At 37.8% G+C, this 18,913-nt stretch overlaps 1 protein-coding gene across 7 annotated transcripts in view; it reads left to right on the top strand.

The window, feature by feature from the left end:
• Nucleotides 1–18,913, top strand: part of CNOT10 (CCR4-NOT transcription complex subunit 10) — a 63,654-nt gene that overhangs the window by 11,451 nt on the left and 33,290 nt on the right. For 5 of the 7 annotated variants that reach the window (XM_065884625.1, XM_065884624.1, XM_065884623.1 and 2 more), the window contains exons 1-8: nt 624–716; nt 1,654–1,815; nt 6,833–6,983; nt 9,439–9,581; nt 12,691–12,777; nt 13,332–13,415; nt 14,903–15,020; nt 18,171–18,320. In XM_065884625.1, the coding sequence (XP_065740697.1) occupies nt 6,854–6,983; nt 9,439–9,581; nt 12,691–12,777; nt 13,332–13,415; nt 14,903–15,020; nt 18,171–18,320 (712 nt within the window). In that variant the 5' untranslated portion in view covers nt 624–716; nt 1,654–1,815; nt 6,833–6,853. Of the gene's footprint in view, nt 1–621; nt 717–1,653; nt 1,816–6,832; nt 6,984–9,438; nt 9,582–12,690; nt 12,778–13,331; nt 13,416–14,902; nt 15,021–18,170; nt 18,321–18,913 lie in introns of those variants that run through there. The other 2 variants (XM_065884619.1, XM_065884618.1) reach the window with 1 other exon arrangement.

Genomic DNA, 18,913 nt, shown 5'->3' with positions numbered 1-18,913 from the left:
GGTGCAGGCTTAGTTGCCCTGTGGCATGTGACACCTTAGTTCCCCAACCAGGGATTGAACCCACGTCCCCTGCATCGGAAGGTGGTTTCTTAACCACTGGGCCACCAGGGAAGTCCCAAGGAGGCTTTTTAAATGTATTAATCTTGGCTTTTGGATTTCTTTGCCTGGAAATTACCTATGAGTTCTTATAAATGTAGTTTTCTCATTGTTAAATGTTGCTGTGTTCCAACTGGATTATAAACTTTTTGAAGGCATTGTATATGTATTTATAATCTCCTTGTGTCTGCAGGGCCTGGCATATTTTCTTGAATATGTGGGATTTTTGGTATATGGCTGGGGGACAGATCTAATATTTTTAAGAGAACACAATATTCTCATCCTGAATGACCTGACAGACAGAAGTGTAATCCTTACATAAGGATTTCCACAGCAAAAGGAAACATTTCTTAAGTTTTCGAAGGAATGGCTTCTTCCTCACTTATGACACTAATAGCCATTGTGTTTGAGAGAGGTCTAACTTTGGCAACTTCATTAAGAAGAAGACAATTAAGAAGAAAACTAGGGATACATTCACTGCATTACTGTTATTTCTAAAGAACTATAAAACTTGTATGTTTGCAGATCAGGGAGCAGAGAAACATGAAGGGACAGGTCAGTCCTCTGGGATTACTGATCAAGAGAAGGAGTTGTCCACCAGTGCTTTCCAGGCTTTCACAGTAAGAAGTGGTTTCTCTTAATCTGTTCCATTTTTAGTAACTGTCAAGCATCAATATTTTCACAGTGAATTTTTTAATTTATAATTTTTGTTCTGTACTAATTCAAGAGTTTAAGTTTATAGAGTAGGTTTAGGTTTAAAAATTTTTTTTAATTTTAGAGTTTAAATATGGTGAAAGGAATGAGAGTAATTTGAGCCATTCCCAAATTTTTGTGTTTCCATAAACATATTTTAACTGTCAATGTTGTTATTAAGTCTCTTAAATTTAGATTTGTAATATGTGAGTCAGTCTTTTCATTTTACTACTCTCTTCAGTTCTCTTCCTTGACTGTACTTTAAAGTGGAACCCCAAAAGTTTATTGTCAAAACTTTAACTTTTCTGACATTAAACGATATGAAAGAAAACATTATTTGATTATCAAGTTACATACATGTAAGTGGAAGAACTTGATACTTGGGTATTCCAAGTATACTAGAAATTAAAATTTGGAGTAATTATATTACCTTTCTTGGCTAGCCTTGGCTATTATACCTTGCTAGCAATGTGTACTAATATATATTATATCTGATTATAATATATATTATATATAGGTATATTACATACCCATATATGTGTCTGTGTCTTGTAGATATAATGCACATGTATCACTGTTAGAGTTTCATTCTTTGGAAATAAATATCCACAATTTTTTTTTCAGTTTTATTGAGATATAATTGACATATCACAGTTTCTTTTTTTTTTTTTTTTTTTTTTTTTTTATCACAGTTTCTTAATTGGCATGACTCTTACTTCAACTAGTGACTTTAATTAGTATATTTAGAGGAATTATATCTGTCTTTGTAAGAATTTTTAAATAAAGATCAATGAAATATATTTGGAAATGAATGTATAGTTCTTAAAGTTGGTATGTAATTTTGTTTGTGTGTTTTTGTTTTAGGCTGGAAATTATGATGTCTGTCTGCAACATCTTGCCTGCCTACAAGACATAAACAAAGACGATTATAAAATAATTTTGAATACAGCAGTAGCTGAGTTTTTCAAAAGTAACCAGACAACAACAGATAGTTTAAGACAGACACTTAACCAGCTGAAGAATCAGGTGATACATAAATGAATTTCATTATAAAAATATTGTGGTGCTCTCTAGACTGTGAAATAAAGTTAGTTAAGTAAAATTAATTTCACTTCCTATCTGATATTAATAGCATAATTTCTAATATAAAACATTTGTTGGTATTAATTTTATTTGTATAAAATTCTTATTCCAGGAAATGAAAGGTATGTTGTGCGATTTTATTTTCTATTGGTTTTTTTTTTTTTTGGCTGCATTGGGTCTTTGTTGCTGCGCACAGGCTTTCTCTAGTTGCGGCAAGCGGGGGCTACTCTTCGTTGCGGTGTGCAGGCTTCTTCTCATTGTCGTGGCTTCTCTTGTTGCAGAGCATAGGCTCTAGGCGCTCAGCCTTCAGTAGTTGTGGCACACGGGCTCAGTAGTTGTGGTTTGCAGGCTCTAGAACGCAGGCTCAGTAGTTGTGGCGCACGGGCTTAGTTGCTCCGTGGCATGTGGGATCTTCCCGGACCAGGGCTCGAACCCATGTCCCCTGCATTGGCAGGCGGACTCTTAACCACTGCACCACCAGGGAAGTCTTTCTATGGGGTTTTGAACTTGAACAGAATAAGCTAATACACAAAATTTGAATGAGCTTTGGAGTTTTGAGAAAGAATTAAAATAGAAATATATGAGAAGAGTAGCTGCTGAGACTTTATCTTATTTATAACTGCAAAGATCTGATTATTAATAATAATGTCAAACTGATTTAGCACTTTGGATTAGGAGATGATTAACTGATCAAATAAAAGATATTCTGATTTATATATGGTTTGGGACTTGCCTTGGTCATTGGGCATAACAGCATCACAAGGGTAGACCTTTGATATTCAAGAGGGCTAATAGCAGACCTTTAGTGCTTACTGTGTAACAGACCTTATGTAAGTAAGAACCTCATATAGGACATCTCACTTATTCTTCCCAGTAGTCCTGTGAAGTAGCTACTATATTTTTTCTCATTTTACAGATGGGAAAGCTGAGGTACAGATGGCTTGGATAAATTGTCAAAAGACACAAAGCTTTTAAGTAATAAGAGCTACATGAACCCAGTTCTGTTTGTGTTTTTAGTTACTGCTTCATGCTGTACAAGGTCTTGAGACCTTTTTGAGCCCCCGTCCTGGATTCATGAGTACCACCATACTGTGGAAGCATCACCTAAAATGTGACATGGTTAGAAATAAGAGACCCCTTCAGGCTCTTCATGACTTTATAGGAGTAAAGTAATTTTTCAACCCTATTAAAATTCATCAATGAAAAGGAGAATAATAGCCAACATTTATTAAATGGTTATTACTTGATTCCATATTTCATATTAAGTGCTTTTTATGTCATATCTCATATAATCCTCACATTCAACCCTTGTGGTAGGTATTTGTTATCTCAATTTTTAATTTTTAAAATATTTTATTTATTTATTGGGCTGCACTGGGTCTTAGTTGTGGCATGCAGGATCTTTGTTGCAGTATGCGGGATCTTTCCTTGTGGCACACAGGCTTTCTACTTGCAGCACATGGGCTCTCTAGTTGTGGTGCACAGGCTCCAGAGCGCGCAGCCTCAGTAGTTGCAGCGTGAGGTCTTAGTTGCCCCTTGGCATGTAGGATCTTAGTTCCCCGACCAGGGATCGAACCCGTTTCCCTTGTGCTGGAAGGCTGATTCTTAACCACTGGACCAGCAGGGAAGTCCCCTATCTCAATTTTAAATTGAGGTTTAGAGGGCCTACTAATTTTAATTTTTACAGCTAGGAAGGGGAGAAGCAGGATTTGAACCAGACCCTCTGACTCTTGAGCCTGTTCTCATAACTGCCTCAGTCTTTGTAAATGTGTATGTCATCACATTACATCATTGCTCTAGTCTTATTAACCATGATTTATCTGGAGCTCCGGAATCAGAGGAAAGATGATGTTTGCTGATGTCTAGTACTTGTGCCCTACAACCCCACAGACAGTTTCTTGCAGGGAACATTAATTTGGGCTTTGAGTACAAGTTCATCCTGAAAACTTTTTTTAGAATAAGAGGCTCCTGGGGACTTCCCTGGTGGCACAGTGGTTAAGAATCCGCCTGCCAGTGTAGGGGACACGGGTTCAATCCCTGGTCCAGGAAGATCCCACATCCCACAGAGCAACTAAGCCCGTGTGCCACAGCTACTGAGCCTGCTCTCTAGAGCCCGAGAGCCACAACTTACTAAGCCTGCGTGCCACAACTACTGAAGCCCACGCGCCTAGAGCCCATGCTCCACTATAAGAGAAGCCACCACAATGAGAAGCCCATGCACCACAACAAAGAGTAGCCCCCACTTGCCACAACTAGAGAAACCCCGCATGCAGCAATGGAGACCCAGTGCATCCAAAAATAAATAAAATAATTAATTAATTTTAAAAAATAAAGAATAAGAGGCTCCTGCAAACTTCCTGTTAAGCCAAGACAATTGTTTTTTGAAATCCTTTCATCAGCCTTTATTATTGTTATTTTTTAATTTAATTTTTGGCTGCATTTGTTGCTGCTTGTGGGCTTTCCCCAGTTGCACCAGGCGGGGGCTACTCTTTGTTGTGGTGTGCGGGCTTCTCACTGCAGTGGCTTCTCTTGTTGTGGAGCACGTGCTCTAGGCGTGTGGCCTCAGTAATTGCGGCACATGGGCTTAGTTGCTCCGCAGCATGTGGGATCTTCCTGGACCAGGGATCAAACCCATGTCCCCAGCATTGGCAGGCGGATTCTTAACCACTGCACCACCACGGAAGTCCCAGCCTTTATTCTTAATAAGATTGGTTCAGTAACTAACACACAGATACACACCCAGTGCCTTCCAACTCTCTTGAGTTTCCTACAAGTGTTTGTACTTGTGTCTCCTTGCTTTCTCTAAATCATACTTCTGTTCAGTCACATGTCCTGGGCATAGTGACACACCTTGTCAGTTTATTCCACTTTCAGTGACTTTTTATCTCATTTAGTGAGTAGTTTTTGTTCTGGCTGGAGCAATTACTAGATTATTTTGGTGAATCATAGAAAATGTGGCAAAGTTATTCATATCGTAAGTTCAACCTTTGCTGAAAGCAAAACTCCTTAATTTGTCCAAAACCCCTTTTTCTGGCTGAGAATTATCCCTTCTTAGCTTATTCTCTCTTCATTGCATAACTACCTAGAAGTGTTATCTTTCTTTGGAAATTGAGTTTTCTCTATTTAAAGAGACTATTTTTAATCACTTGAAGATAGAGACTTGATAAGTGAACATTATAAAGACCCCAAACTCATTGAGATGCACATGCTATTACCTAGCTAGGACCAATTGTTAACAATTGAATCCTCCTATCAGGCTCACCGCATGGGTGATTGAAATCTGCAGAAGTCTGATTACAAATCACTATGTATCATGAACTTTCTGTTTCTTATCATTAGCTAGACCAAGGTTGTTAAGTCCCTGTACAGTTGAACCTGGAGGTCCACGGGGGTTTGATTCCGGGGACCCCCCCCCACCGCGGTAGCAAAATTCACAGTTCAAGTCCCTTATATAAAATGGCATAATATTTTGATATAACCTACACACATCTTCCTATCTTCCTGTATACTTTATTCATTTATTTTTTTTTGCATTACGCGGGCATCTCACTGTTGTGGCCTCTTCCGTTGCGGAGCACAGGCTCCGGACGCACAGGCTCAGCGGCCATGGCTCACAGGCCCAGCCACTTCGCGGCATGTGGGATCTTCCCAGACCAGGGCACGAACCCGTGTCCCCTGCATCGGCAGGCGGGCTCTCAACCACTGCGCCACCAGGGAAGGCCTTCCTGTATACTTTAAATCATCTCTAGATTATTTATAATACCTAATACAATGTAAATGCTATGTAAATAGATGCCAGCGCACAGCAAATTCAAATTTTGCTTTTAGGAACTTTATGGAATTTTTTCCCCCAAGTGTTTTCAATCTGTGGTTGGTTGAATCCACAGATGTGGAACCTGTGGATACAGAGGGCCAACTGTATGTCAAAATTCCACTGCTTAATTTAGGAAAATGTCAGTCTTAGAATTAATTACTTAACATTCCTCAGTAATTTATTGCAGTCTTTGTGGTGGCAAAGAAAGATAAATTTTAATACAGGTAGAATTCCATTTTAATGTGTTCCATGGGATTATAGAATGGTTGTAAAACTTGATAAAAATTTAAAAGCCTATTACAGAAAGTGGGTATACAGATCGTCATTAGCTTTAAAATGCTAAGTGTTGTGACTTTTCTTCTTTTGGTATCAGATGTGGATGTTAGGGTTCTAGTAAAGCCATTAAAAGCCGATTTTCACCACCATGTGTGACAAAGTGTATTTTTGTTCATTACTTTGAAAAATCTTTTTTTTTAAATTGTGAGAATAAAACCGGAACATAATAGGAAAATCAGAAAATATACTTTCTAGCCATATGACCTCAGGCAAGATAATTAAGCTTTTTTTCGCTTGTTTCCTTATTTATAAAAAGGAAATGATAATATCTATGTCCTTGAGGTATGAGGATTAAATGAGGTATTCTCTGTAAAGGGTTTAATGTAGCAGGCCTGGCACATAGTTAAATAGTATTATTTGTTAATGTTTAAATTTACTTTGGTTTTTACAAAATGGAATCAAGTTTACGTATATGTACCTCATAAAATCCTCATAGGAAAGGTCGTTTTGAGTTTTGCCCACTCCCTATGTAGCCTCTTGCTACGTGAGGCTGGAAAGTAGGAATCCAACTCAGAAGCCACACTGGCTTTTAGAAAGCATTGAGGATACCTTCACAGTGGCAAGGAAGAGACTCGCCTTGCCTTGGGCAAGGTACTTAATAAAGTCCCATCAGAATGTTTTACTTAGCAGAATTTTATATGAATGAAATAATTTTTAGTATGTGAGAGTAATTAAAATCTAGAGGTCCTACTAAAAATGTGGAAAATTTTAGAGTAAGAAATGTTGGCCTGTGTTCCTGTTTATTCATTTAGTCTTTCACTTTTGCTCTTTAGTACTGTTAGAACATAATCCCTGTTGATTGTTTAATAGGTGCACTCGGCTGTTGAAGAAATGGATGGATTAGATGATGTTGAAAACAGTATGTTGTATTACAATCAAGCAGTCATCCTGTATCATCTCCGGCAGTATACAGAAGCCATATCCGTTGGTGAAAAACTTTATCAGTTCATAGAACCTTTTGGTATGTTATCTGTCAAATCATAAATTTGCCTATCTTCTCATACCTGTGAAGGTCTCTGATTCTTTCATCTAGATAATAACCTGAATCAGAATTACATAAGAGTGTTTAAAGAAAGAAAAAAAGCTGTGTCGAGTTTTCTTAATGGTAAGAAAAAATAAAAATTATATCACTTTTAGATGAATCCAGGTTTTCCTTTAATATCCCAGTTACCCCCACCCCAGTTTTTGATGATAACTGTTAGAAATGCTATTTCTAATTGAAAAGATTTACTGATTTTTTTTTGTTTGATGTTTAAACACCACCTCAGTGTACCTGATCCTTTCTTTCTTAAGTAGTATATTAAGGAAGGAGTGTTTTGGAATGTTAGGGGACAATGTAGTATTTTATTTTGTATATTGCCTAATTGAAATTTCTGTGGGTAATCATAGAGTAGATAGTATAGAACACAATTAGCTTTTTTGTTAACTAGCTTACAATTACTAGCCTCAAGTGAGAGTAGTAAGACAAGTAAGGGCAAAGAAAGAAGAGGGAGCAAATAAAGCAGCAAAGCTGGACCCAGGAAATGTTTGAGGGGGCTGTTAGTTTCCAGCCTGCAAGCAATCAGATTTCAATTGTCTTTTTCTCCATGGCTCCTTTCTTTTAAATTCAAAACACTGGGGCAAATTCCTGATTTATAAACCCCTTATTGCTGTTATGGTCACCACAGGACGGGTGGTGGTCTGTACTTGCTCTGGTACTTTGGGAAGGTTCCAGGGTCCCTTGTGCTGACGGCTGGCTGGAGAGCTCTCACTGTGGCTCCAGGGAGGCCTTTTCCGGGTGCTCTTCTGCCCCTCAGCCCTGAAGATGCAGTGGTTGACAGACTAGGCAGGAGACATCAGTGGTGAAGGATTGTGTGCTAGGGACCAGTTCCTTTCCCCTGTAAAGCTGGAAATCAGTTATACTTCTAGGATGGCACAGATGTGCTTTTGCTAGAAAGCTGGTTTTTAGAATTTCCAGAACAGTTAATGAAATGATGTTCATCTTTACTATGGCTGAGCAGAATATAGCAACCAACTAGTCAGTTTTTAGATCCACTTTTCCTCCTTCTTTGAAAACTTTTTTTTTTTAACTTTATTACTTGGCTCTTCATACAACATAAATTATTGAGCATACCCTATGGAGCAGACACTATTCTAGGGTCTAAAGATAATACAGTGAATGAAAGAGAGAAAGTCTTTACCCTCATTAAGCTTATGTTCTAATGGCAGAGAGAGGCAATACGATAAATACATCTGGCGAGGTAGTTAAATGCTGCAAAGAAAGGCTAAAATTGGGTAAGAGGATTGACTGGGGATGTTATTTTTAGATAAGATAATTGAGGAAGGCCTGGGATAAGACAGTATTTGAGAGACGCTTGAATGAAGAGAAGAGGTGAGCCATGCAGCTGGGGGAAAGCATCACAGCCAGAGGTAATAGTGTGTGCAGAGGCCCTGCGGTGAGCATGGTCCTGGCAAGTGAGAGAAGCAGCAGGAGCGCCGTGGTGACTGGAGCGAGGTGGGAGCACAGGGTTAGCATTTTAGCCTAGGGAAGGACTCACTCTTTTTCAGGTGTGGTGGGCAGCCCTTGGAGATGTGTGACCTTTGCACGTCAACTGCACTGACTTTAGTTCTAAATGGATTCTACTCTGGCTGCTGTGTAAGAGCAAGAATGGAATCAGAAAGACTTGTTAGGAGGCTCTTAAGGGCTTTTGAAATGTTCAGTTCTTGATTATAGCAGTCTTCTTTTAGACGCTTTCCATTTATCTTCTCTTTTGAAAGGAAAGGAAAATAGTGTTATGTCATATACCAGCTTAACCCTCCTCTCTTCGCTGGGCTCTTCTTCCTTTGAAGTTCTTGTCTTTATATTTTCCTCTTGGCTGTTTCAATTTTCTGGTATACTCCAGTCCACACCTTGTTTCTTTTGTGTCTGTAATCACCCTGTTTCTTTTCCCCATCTCTGTGCCTAGAAAGGAAGTCTTTTTCCTTGAGTCATAGACCTTTTTAGAGTTAGAAGGAACCTCGGGATCGCCTGGTCCACCACCTGCCTTCAGGCATGTGAAGTATTCTCCCCATTTTACAGGTCAGCCAGCTGAGGTCTAAGTAGTTCAGTGATGTGCAGAGGCTGCACATCTATTAAGTAGCCAAGCAGGCACTGGAACTAGGGTTTCCTTCCACCTAAAGTAATACTCCTCATTTCATGTGCTGGTATTTGGTAGATATTTTGCCAAAGGAATTTCAGACAGTAGAATCCCTGATATGAGAGGCCTTGAGATGCCTAATAGAATGACACTGTGGCTTCCATCCACAGCTCTAGGTAATAAACATTCCTTTAAGTCAAGACTCAGGCTTTGCTTTTAGAGCTTTTTCTGTGGGGAATGGTCTGAGATACTTGCTTCACTTTGGATTGTGACTTTTCTTTTCATGTTTTTTCCCCCCAGAAGAAAAATTTGCCCAAGCAGTGTGTTTTTTGCTCGTAGACCTGTATATATTAACCTACCAAGCTGAGAAAGCTTTACATCTTCTTGCTGTTCTAGAAAAAATGATTTCACAGGGCAACAATAACAAAAATGGAAAGAATGAGGTGAGTGTTCTGAGGTGATCAGACTAAAATGTAAAGTATGATTAATATTTGTGGTTATTAAATATTATTTTAACAGCTTTATTAAAATATAATTTACATACACAAAATTTATCATTTTAAAGTGTACCATTCAGTGGTTTTTAGTATACTCACGGAATTGTGCAACCATTACCACTACATAATTTCATCACTCCGGAAAGAAACCCTGTACCTGTTAGCAGTGATTCCCTTTCCCTCCTTCCCTCAGCCTCTGGTCACCACTAGTTTACTTTTCTATCTCTGTGGATTTGCCTCTTGTGGACGTTTCATATAAATGCAGTCATACACTATGTGACCTTTTATGATTGGCCTCTGGTATATTATTTTCAGTTTACCAGGTGTAGCCTGTAGCATTCCTTTTTCATGTTATTTCATTCTTTTTTATGGCCAAATAATATTCCGTTATGTAGATATGCCACATTTTTTTTTTTTTTTTTTTATGCGTTACGCGGGCCTCTCACTGTTGTGGCCTCTCCCGTTGCGGAGGACAGGCTCCGGACGCGCAGGCTCAGTGGCCATGGCTCACGGGCCCAGCCGCTCCGCGGCATGCGGGATCTTCCCAGACCGGGGCACGAACCCGTGTCCCCTGCATCGGCAGGCGGACTCTCAACCACTGTGCCACCAGGGAAGCCCCACATTTTTTTTTTTATGCCACATTTTTTAATCCATTCATCAGCTGATGAACGTTGGGTTGTTTTCCTCTTTTGGCTGTTATAAATAATGCTTCTATGAACCCTGATGTACAAATTTTTGTGGGGGCATGTTTTCAGTTCTCTTGGGTGTGTATTTAAGAGTGGAATTGCTGGATCATTTGGTAACTCTATGTTTAACTTTCGGAGGAACTACCAGACTGTTTTCCAAAGTAGCTGCACTATTTTATATTCCTACCAGCAACTTTTGAGGGTTCCAGTTTCTCCACATTCTCACTAGCCCTTACCCGTCTTTTAAAAATTGTAACCATCCTAATGGGTATGAAGTAGTACCTCATAATAGTTTTGATTTCCCTAATGACCAAGGATATATGTTCACATCTTTTCATGTGTGAGATATTAGTTTTACAGAATGTGAAGATTAGAATGAAGACCACAAAATTCCATTATCTGGGAAAATTTCATCATTAAAGTTCTTCAAAAAGAGGACATACTTATGACAATTAAGCTTCACCACATTCTGGAGACACTTGGTGTAAATTAAGAACACATCTTCGTTCTTGTGATTTTCATTTTGCTTGTGCTTCTGGCTGCCAAGGGATGATCCTTCTTTCTTCCTCTTCCTGCTTCTTTGTTGAAAAAGGAGTGTTTGTAGAAAACAGATTATCAATACATTTCTTTCTGCCTGTATAAGTTCTTGAGGTTTAAAAATAAACATTTAGCGTTACTTTTTACAGGCGTGTATATCTGAGAGTTCAGTTAAATAATCTTAGCATTATTCCCAAACACTGTCGTGTAGTAAAATATTTTGTTTTTATATTCAGTACTTGTAATAGTTGATGAAATATAACTCATTTCAGCAGATGCTGTGTGCTCTATGAGGTGGTACTAAGGTGACAAAAATGAAAACACTGCAGTTGTTGCTTTTCAAGGAACTCACGTCTGTGGGAAGAGAAAGATGGAGCAAAATCTGTTCATGACAAGGAGCAAGGAGGTTAGGGAACGTTTCAGAGCAGTTTGGATGTTTGATTTGAGCCTTGAAAGATGTAACAGTTCAACAAGTCAGAAGAGGAAAGATGGAGCAGGATGACCATCCTGGCAGAGTAGAGAGTACAGAAGGAGTGAGAGTGGTGTGTGGGAGGATTTCTGGTCATCTGACCTGGGGAGTACCTGAGGGATGTGATGGAGATCATTGGGGTGAGGGTTGGCATCTCAAATATGGGTCAGATCGTGAAGGACTTTGAATACTTTGCTAGGTATTTAGGGTATGATGTTGTTGGCAGTGTTGATACCAGAGAAAGTTTTGTTTTGTTTTGTTTTGTTTTTTAATTTATTTACTTATTTGGCTGCACCGGGTCTTAGTTGCAGCCCGCATTATCTTCATTGCTGCGTGCGAATTCCTAGTTGTAGCATGTGGGATCTAGTTCCCTGACCAGGGATCGAACCCAGGCACCCTGCATTGGGAGCGTGGAGTCTTAGCCACTGGACCAGCAGGGAAGTCCCCAGAGAATGTTTTTAAAGAGGGAATGACATGATCTATTGTGGGTTGCAGAAAGACAATCTGAGTTCTGACCAAGTAATATCCAGGCTTTTTTTTTTTTCTTTTTAGTAAATTTATTTATTTATTTATTTTTGGCTGCATTGGGTCTTCGTTGCAGTGCTTGGCCTTCTCACTGAGCTGGCTTCTCTCGTTGCGGAGCACGGACTGTAGAGCATGTGGGCTTCAGTAGTTGTGGCACACAGGCTCTAGAGCACAGGCTCAGCAGTTGTGGCACACAGGCTTAGTTGCTCCACCGCATGTGGGATCTTCCCAGACCAGGGATCAAACCTGTGTCCCCTGCATCGGCAAGCGAACTCTCAACCACTTCGCCACCAGGGAAGCCCTATCCAGGCTTTTTAAACCTAGCCCATCTCTATACTAAACTATGAGCTTCGTATAAGTAGAGTTTCTTGTCATCCACTCCAAACTATTTTTGTTTTTTAATTTTTATTGGAGTATAGTTGCTTTACAGTGTTGTGTTAGTTTCTGCTGTACCGTAAAGTGAATCAGTTATACGTGTACATATATCCACTCTTTTTTAGATTTCCTTCCCATTTAGGTCACCACAGAGCATTGAGTAGCGTTCCCTGTACTAAACAGTAGGTTCTTATTAGTTATCTATTTTACATATAGTGGTGTATATATGTCAATCCCAGTCTCCCAATTCATCCCACCCCCCCGTTCCCTGCTTGGTAACCATAAGTTTATTCTCTACACCTGTGACCCACTCCAAACAATTAAACCTGAATCTCTGGGACCTGGGATTGAGAATTTTGAAAATGTTCTCTAGGTGATTCAGATTAGCTCACTTGGAAATCAGTGATTTCAGTTATGATCAAAAATATTTAATTTTGGTTAACTTTGTTTCACCACCCTACAGACTGGTAATAACAGCAACAAAGATGGGTCTAATCATAAAGCTGAAAGTGGAGCTCTAATAGAAGCTGCGAAGTCAAAGATACATCAGGTAGCATAAATTTTAAGAGAAGTTATATGTGACATGTATTTACTAGTAGTTATGAATGATGAAGAATGGGATAGATCATTGAGAGCAGTAAATAATTCAAGGCATGTATGTCTATTTGGCTTTGAAGTATTACAGTTTAGAAGCACATTTATCCTTCTAAATATATTTTGCTCAAGATGATAATGCAATGTTATTTCTTTTACTTCTCTGTAGAAAATTGAGAGAAATGGCCTGGGAATGTATTGGATGATAAAAATCAGTTTGTAGAATTTTAAAATTCATTGTTAGTTAGCCATATGCAGTTAAGAATTAATCGGATTTTTGCTTGGAACTTAGTTATAAATTGCATCCTGCCATGTTTTAGTTTTTAAAAGTATATTCCAAGAGTACAATAAAAATAGATTATTTAAGATAATTTTAAACTCGCTTTTGCAAGTAACTGGTATAACTGTTGTGAACAGATTGGGCTTAATTTTCTTAACTAGAAAGTAAAATTGCTTCAGCATCTGTAAATCCACTACAGTTCCTACATACTAGTGTTTTTCCTTTGACAGTATAAAGTAAGAGCGTATATCCAAATGAAGTCCCTGAAGGCATGCAAAAGGGAAATCAAGTCTGTCATGAACACAGCTGGGAATGTAAGTTTCTTCTTGAGTTTTCTCTTTTTCTTTTCAATTAGCAGCTTTTATGTCGTAAATTTTCTTATTTGGACAATAGGTATTATCAGTTTTAAATAATTTATCACAGTCTATTATAGTGTATATATACTGCCAGCTGTAACCCTTTATACTGAGTTGTGAAGTAGTGATCATACTGTGTCTATAATTTAACATCATACTTTTCTCACTTAAAATTATAACAAGCATTTCCCTTTGGTATATAGCCTTCAAAACCACCATTTTGAATAGCTGTCCAGAATTCTTTGAGTGGTTTATCACAATTCACTTAAACATTTACTGTTATTAGACACTTTAGGATTTTTTAGATTATACTCAAAACATTTATTAAAGATAAACAGTTTGAAAAAAAAAAAAAAAAGATAAACAGTTTGGTTGTAGCCCAAACCTGCCCCTTCCAAATGATCTTTGGCTTGACAATACCTTCAGTTTGATTAGTGCCAGAGTACTTGAGTTATAATTACTCCTTCATTTCCCTCCACCCCATCCCTCCACTAATAAGTAATTTTTTTAAAGACAGTAGAGGGAAAGTTTAGGAAAACTGTTAATTAAAAGTGTGAAATCATAAAGAGATACGGTTTATAGAAGGAATAGTTCAGGAAAATTGACCTAGAAATCTCAGGCAGGATCTAGATTGGCCACTGGGTCAGTTTTACTCAGGTGATTTTTGAGAACAGTCGTAGCCTAGACCTGAAGGGTAGACTTGAGGCTAAGAGGGAAAGGCTTAAGTATAAGTAGCCAGCCAGCCGTTATCAAACCTTTTTTGGGAGAAAAGACATGATTCCCTTCCTTAAAGCATACCATCATCAGAGGGGAGAGACAAACAGGAAAATAAATAATTGTTAGTCATACCCAAATCAGGGAAAACTTCAGGAGGAAGTTTTAGGAGAAGCAAAAAGTGGTCTGTGATCTAAAGCGTGATTTTTGTAACAGCAAGATTAGCCCTTGAAAATAAGGAATTCTGTTAGGGAATTTTTCCATTCATAAAATGACACTTTTTTCCCCCACTTGGAAAAGCATTTGATTATTTGTACTTCTTTGGGTTCTAATGGAGGTGTATTTATATCCTAAAAAATAAGGGAGATCACCAGTCTCTGTAATAACCATTAAAATGAAGGACTTAGTTTCTCCTGTTACACTGGCTTTCAATTAATAGTGTAATAGATGAAGACAGTCAGTGGATATTTTGCAGACTGTATTCTTACTCATATATGTTATATGTATTTTTTTAGGTAGACCTTTAATAATTCAGTTTGTAAAGTGCTCTCTGCCAGGTTTCATTATTTTAGATTGTGAGAGCGATGGAAAGCTCAGAGACCATAGTTTTTGTGACCGTGGCTTAAGTGACTCATGTATGCCCTTGACCACATGCCAGTGCAACAGTCTGATTATGATCTCACATTAGACATCTGAGTACAAACTGTAAGAAACTTATGTTTTCTTTACAGTCTGCACCCTCCCTGTTTCTTAAAAGCAATTTCGAGTACTTAAGAGGCAATTATCGAAAAGCTGTGAAGCTGTTGAATAGTTCAAACATTGCTGAGCATCCAGGATTCATGAAAACAGGTAAAAGAAAATTGTGAAGTTTTGGTATTTTCTTCCTGACTCTTATGCCTTGTTTCTTGGTTTTTTTCCCTAGACTGCTGTTCAGAGTGATTTTTGCTAATTTTTTAAATGAAAATGTTTTATTATTGCTGCTTCAGAAAATTCCTGGTATTTTATTACTCATTTCCATTTTAAAAGAAACCTCCCTTCTTATTTTACTTTTCTTTCACTTCATATGCTCTTTCTATCATTTTGGTTTTAATACCAGCTTAGAAATTCTGTCCAGGGCATAAGGTCCTTGGTCTTTTGCTTTGTGAAATGAGTCCTTTTAAGGAAATGCGATCATAATGTTTTTACTTTTCCCTTCTCTCCCATAAAAGCAGTGAATAATATGATACTAAAATGAAAGGTAGAATTTGTAGCTGTCATTTAAGTTCATATCATTGCTCTTTTATGGGGAAGAAGGAAAATCAGTTTATTCAAGAAATGAGGTTAAACTATTTTTTTTTAAGATTTTTTTTTTTAATGGGGCATATTTAAAAAATCTCTGTTGGGACTTCCCTGGTAGCACAGTGGTTAGGAATCTGCCTGCCAATTCAGGGGACACGGTTCAAGCCCTAGTCTGGGAAGATCCCACATGCTGCAGGGCAGCTAAGCCCGTGTGCCACAAATATTGAGCCTGCGCTCTAGAGCCCGCGTGCCACAACTACTTAAGTCCCGCGTGCCCTAGAGCCTGTGCTCTGCAACAAGAGAAGCCACTACAATGAGAAGCCCGCGCACCACAATGAAGAGTAACCCTCGCTTGCCGCAACTAGAGAAAGCCCACACACAGCAACAAAGACCCAACACAGCCAAAAATAAATAAATAAAATAAAAATTTTTTAAAAACAAAAATAAATATATTTTTTTAAAAAAAGAAATCTAATTAAAGTCTCTATTGAATTTGCTACAGTATTGCTTCTGTTTTATGTTTTGGTTTTTGGCCACGAGGCATGTGGGATCTTAGCTCCCCAACCAGGGATCGAACCCACACCCCCTGCATTAGAAGGCGAAGTCTTTAACCACTGGACCACCAGGGAAGTCCCCAAGGTTAAACTATTGAAAATATTTTGTACCAAGTTCAGAATGCAAAGGATGAATATAGTGTTTGTTTCGTTTGAGATTCTATTCAGACCAATGCACAGAACACACATGCAAACATACTCAAACCTTCCCGCATTCACCCCTGCAGTTCAGTGGAGTCATAGAGGATGGAGAAAGTCAGTTTTTTCCATTATAATTCTCTTGGGTACTCCATTTGTTCTGAGTACCCATTTCTGATTCTGTTAAATTTTTATTTTTCATGTTTTTATTGTCATAGTTTCTCCTCAGAGACCCTCTAACACCCAAACTGGAACGGTCTCTCAGACTAAAAAGGTAATATACATTGCAGAAATTTTACTTAGAATTGTCTTGACACAGATTTCAGAATTTCAGATATTGTCAGTCTTTAAAATGGAGCAGGACATGTAGTCGACTAGTCAACAATTATGATAATCTAATAGGATAGATTTTATATATAGTTATATACTTTAATGTATTGATATTTTTCATAGTATTAATTTTAAAATCTTTAATTTGCTTCCCACACATAAAATCCAGTGTTTGCTGCTGATAAAATAGGCTTATTAGAGAAGATTTGGGAATAGAATTTCTCCTAAATTGTTCATAATGCCACTCGGAGAAGCAACCTCCTTTAAAACATATTAATGTATTTCTTACTCTTTTTTCCTCCGCCTAGTTTTTTTTTCTTTCTTAAATATTCTCATTGTTTAATTTTAAAACATATCAGAGGCCAACCTTTAATTTTTAGCATTGAATGAATCTTCTGATTATTAATTTTATCAATCTAGTTCGGTGTTTTATATCATTGAGGAAAAAGACAGACTGTCAGTAAATTGTTTTGGAATTTTTGGGAAACCATTTAGAAAAAAACAGTTTAGAGGGCTTCCCTGGTGGCGCAGTGGTTGAGAGTCCGCCTGCCGATGCAGGGGACATGGGTTCGTGCCCCAGTACGGGAAGATCCCACATGCTGCGGAGCGGCTGGGCCCGTGAGCCATGGCCGTTGAGCCTGTGTGTCTGGAGCCTGTGCTCCACAACAGGAGAGGCCACAACAGTGAGAGGCCCGCATACCAAAAAAAAAAAAAAAATTTGGAAAAACCTGGATTGCTTTCATTACACCAAAATAAAATCTAGAAAGATGCAGGATTATAATGTAAAAATAAAATCATAAAAACAGCAAAAGAAAACTTGGATGAATATTTTGTTTTTGTGGTGGGGAAGCCTCGATTAAACATTATCCAAAATCTAAGAACCATACAGTTTAGAAAAGATTACCAAATTTGACCACATAAAAATGTAAAACTTTTTATGATTGAAAACATAAGCATACACACACACTCGGAACCAAGTCACAAGACAGATGACAAACTGGCAGTGGAGGGAAATAATTGAAACAGATGTGACAGAAGGTTTCTATAACATACACACTAGCAGGTAATCAATAGGAAAAACATCTGTAACCAAATTTTTTAAATGGGTAAAGAGCAGGAAGAGCCAAGTGTACAGGATAAGAAATACAAATGCCCAACACACATGGGAAGATAGATGCTCAGCCATAGTCATATTTAAAGGAGTGTGAATGGAAAGAAGAGTGGAAACTTAAGAGTTGAACAAAGCAAAGCAGGATTCTACATGTTCTGTTTATATACACTTGCTATTCTTCATTTAATATATTTTGACTGTTTCTGTAGCTTGCTGCATTCCTTCCAGTTTGTACATAATATTTTGTTGTGTGGATGCAGTGCATACATATTATGTTACTAATAAATACTTCTTGTCCTTTGCATTTTTGTATTATTTGCCTATGATTATTAAAAGTTAAATCAGAAGAAAAATCTAAACAGGCTAACAAAATCAATATGCAGGATTGATTTATCACCTTTAATAAGAGATTTTAAGAGAAAAGGAATTTACAAAATTTTCATGTTTCCTAAATTTCAAATGCCTTGTAAACTGTTCTGTAAGGAGTAGAAGTGCATATATAATTAACTCTTGCTTGCTAAGCCTGATTCTTGTATGATATGTAGCAGCAGTAAAATTTGTGGATAAACTTATGTATGTTTTTCTCAGGTGAATGCTTGAGGTGCATGTTCTGGAATAATCTTGGTTGTATCCATTTTGCCATGAGCAAGCACAATTTGGGAATTTTCTACTTTAAAAAGGCTCTGCAGGAGAACGACAACGTCTGTGCACAGCTCAGTGCAGGTAGCACTGATCCAGGTAAGCCCATTAAAGGGGGACAGTTTATATTTTACTACTTGAGGAAAATATGATTTTAAAGAGCAAGTATCTGGTTATAAAATGCATGCCATGTGTTCTTACCACTTAACACTGATCCTGCCCAAAAATTTGACTTGGGATTTTTAGTAGATGTTGCTCCTTTGAGTAATAATTAAAGAAGTTTAAGCTACATTCATTTTTTCATGGATTTGAAAGTCAGTAATCCCATATGGTAATGCTATAAAGCAAAATATTTTGCTAAGATTTCTTGACTGTGCCAAACTAGTTTTATTCTAGCTTCCTTTCAGAGTTTCAAATGTGATACTGTTGACAGCACCTGACAATCTTTAAGCAAATTCCTGGAGTTTATTCCTTTAATATTCATAGGATGTGGATCCTTGATCTGAAATGCTTAAAATCAGGCAATTATTTAGCTTTTTAAAATATTTAAAATTTTTTTAATTTTTAAAAAATTATTATTTTTAAAAATATTTATGTATTTATTTATTTGGCTGCACCTGGTCTTAGTTGCAGCACACGGGATCTTTGCTGCCTCGTGTGGGCTCTCAGTTGCAGCATGCAGGACCTAGTTC

This window comes from Phocoena phocoena, chromosome 10, assembly GCF_963924675.1.
Source record: "Phocoena phocoena chromosome 10, mPhoPho1.1, whole genome shotgun sequence".
Classification (NCBI taxonomy): Eukaryota; Metazoa; Chordata; class Mammalia; order Artiodactyla; family Phocoenidae; genus Phocoena; species Phocoena phocoena.
The sequence above is the reverse complement of the archived record's forward strand: the minus strand, read 5'-3'. Positions and strand labels throughout refer to the sequence as shown.